The sequence below is a fragment of the Triticum urartu genome, unplaced genomic scaffold (assembly GCF_003073215.2).
Source record: "Triticum urartu cultivar G1812 unplaced genomic scaffold, Tu2.1 TuUngrouped_contig_883, whole genome shotgun sequence".
Classification (NCBI taxonomy): Eukaryota; Viridiplantae; Streptophyta; class Magnoliopsida; order Poales; family Poaceae; genus Triticum; species Triticum urartu.
The window spans coordinates 1-2,790 of record NW_024119816.1 but is presented as its reverse complement, the minus strand read 5'-3'; the positions used below and the strand labels follow the sequence as shown (position 1 = coordinate 2,790).

The 2,790-nt window shown below is 45.7% G+C and overlaps 1 protein-coding gene across 1 annotated transcript; it reads right to left on the bottom strand.

Moving 5' to 3' along the window:
- Window positions 1-682: 682 nt before the first annotated feature.
- LOC125532024 (flowering-promoting factor 1-like protein 5) lies at window positions 683-1,531 on the bottom strand. The gene has a single exon (XM_048696197.1). It carries the CDS (start codon window positions 1,311-1,313, stop codon window positions 1,008-1,010), a length of 306 nt encoding a protein of 101 aa, XP_048552154.1. The 5' UTR covers window positions 1,314-1,531; the 3' UTR covers window positions 683-1,007.
- Between the last annotated feature and the right edge of the window lie 1,259 nt (window positions 1,532-2,790).

The window sequence follows — 2,790 nt, the reverse complement described above, 5'->3', positions numbered from 1 at the left end:
CCACCGCCACTGGGCTCGGTGAAACTTAACACTGATGGGTCATGGTTGGAGGAGGAGAGTACAGGTGGAGCTGGCATGATTCTTCGAGACTGTACAGGGGCCATCATCTTTGCCTCATGTCGTTTCATCCCTCGCTGTGCAAGTGGGCTTGAAGCTGAGATTGCAGCTATCATGGAAGGGGTGTCTATCACACTGGATAGGAGCACAGACCGGCTGTTGATCGAGACGGACTGCATGGCGGCAGCACGCATGATTACTTCCCAAGCTCCTGATAGATCCCCGGCTGCAGCTATGGTGAATGACATTAAGCAATTACTGAGCTCTAGAACACATGAAATAAAGCTTGTAGGACATGCCCAGAACAAAGCTAGTCATGTACTAGCTTGCATGGGCCGATCTCTCCCTAAAACAGCTGTCTGGTTGCGTTGTGCGCCTGAGGAAGTTGAGACTCTATGTCAACTTGAGTGTAATAACTCTATTTAAATAATGATTTTGTTCCTTTCGCAAAAAAAAACGAAAAGTCTATGCATGCAGGTTGGCCACGTACAGTGACTTGTAGCCACAGTAACTAATACAGCCAGATCGATTGATGGATCGATACCCTCGCACTACGTCTGTTGCACATAAGACGATCGATCTACCTCGCAAGTAACGCGCACACACACGGCTTTAATATTCTTTCATTCATTTTATTCCACGGAAAAGGAAGCTCGATACATCATACTTTTTTTTTGAGGATCATACATCATACTTTCTGAAAGCTACATTTTCATATTCTTACAATCATATAGACATAGTATATATCTCCACGAACCGTAGGTACGTGTACACAGTAACATCACACAAACACGTCATCACACACTGTGCGTTTATACCACGCGGCAGGCGTGGTGAACAATCTTCAATTCATTCAAACAAAACACCATGTTTATTTGTACCGGACTTGTATTATGTATGGATATATATACCTTGTTGAGTTGGCGAAGCTTAGGCGCGCATATGCATGTCTAGAGGTCGACGACCTTGAAGTGGTCGCGGTTCTTCACGACGACGTCGTACATGTGGGTGGAGCGGAGCCGGGAGAAGTCCCGGGGAAGGGAGATGAGGTCGACGCCACCGCGCTTGTGGAGCTGCACGATGGCGCGGTCCTCGTAGTAGCGCTCCCAACCCAGCGACCCCAGCCGCCGCTCCAGCGCCTCGAGCGACCTCATCGTCTCGTTCGCCGGCACGTACACCAGCGCCTTCCGGCTCGTCGCCTCCTGCTCCAGCTCCATCACCCCGTTCTTGAACACCCACACGCCCCCCGCCGCCATCTTTCTTCTTCTTCCTAGTCTTCCTTACTTGCTAGCTACCTTCGATCGATCGACCTTGCTAGTGTTGTGTTGCACTACTTGCTGCAGGTTGGTTGGGCTATAATCTGATGCGTTTATATAGGCGGATGCCGGATGGGGAGCACTGAGAGGATGCGGTGAAAAGCGATGCATAGACCGATAGGTCGATCTTTACTAGTGTTGTACTGCTTGCTGCTGGCTGGTTATCGGATGCTGCTGTTGGTGTGTGCAGGTGATGTGTTTATATAGGCGCATGGGAGCCGGTGTGGCACGTACGTAATCTGGCAATCACTGCCTGTTCTAGAGTGCAGTAAGAAGATGCGCTCGCATAGATCGACAGGGACGTGTGTTTCGTATATATTCGTGTAATTCTTTTCGGTTATGTGTATACGTATGTTTCACCTATTTAACAGCAACGTACATTGGTTCTTCAGGCTCGGTACATTGTATGTATTTACTTTTGAGGCAGGCATCAATCAGCTTGAGCAAGTGGGCGGCTACTCTCGAAGTCTCGAGCTACTAACATCAAGAACTCTTTTTCCGAAAAGGGGCAATAATTAATACTGTATCAGGTTCGTATAGTATATTCGGTCTCTACAGTAACATGATATATCAAGGCACTAAGGATGTCACAATCAAACTATAAAATAGAAAGAAAAAAAAGAAAACCCAAACCGATCAGTTGCAATTGACGACATACATCGATAACCATCGAGACTAAACTTTTCTTGCCAACACAAGCACTGCGAGAAAAGTTCTCCAAAAGCAACATGGCAAGGAAGGTAACAACAAGTAAACAGCACTGACATGGCACACTACTAATGCCCGTTTTCCGTTATGCAATTATTGCACGCCGTGTAGCCCAACATGAACTCCATGAAAAGATCCTAAGCCAAAGATCCTCAAAAGAATCGAGTTTAGCCACTCTACACCTAAGTTTTCCTAAGCCTGGTAGTACCGCCGTGTTTTCTTACTCGGTACTACCGAGCCTCTTTGACTGAGCTAACCCTACCCCAGTAATGTCGATTTTTCACATATCAGAACCGCTACTCATTTTGTTCCGATACTACTGATCCAAATTCAATTCTTTGAAAACATCCTCTATTAGCCTCGCCACTTCTGAGCATAATATTTCACACGACAATATTGAACAACTTTGGGTTTGCTTCTAAATCTGGTCACAATATAGGGTTGTTACTCCCGGGCAACTCTACTCAGTACCTCCAAGATGTGACTTTGGAATTTATGCACAAGTTCCATTTGAGAATTTCTCTGCCTAATACGGTCTACTGGGACGTTGGTTTTACTGGAAAATGCCAACGAAGGCCGAGCTCCAGGGAGCTCGGTATTTTTGAAAAAATCAAAAGTCATATTTCAAAGTTTCAAATAAATTCAAAAAAATTCCATAGAAACTTATTAGATTTCCGCATGCGCGTGTGGAAAAATCATTTGAAATTTT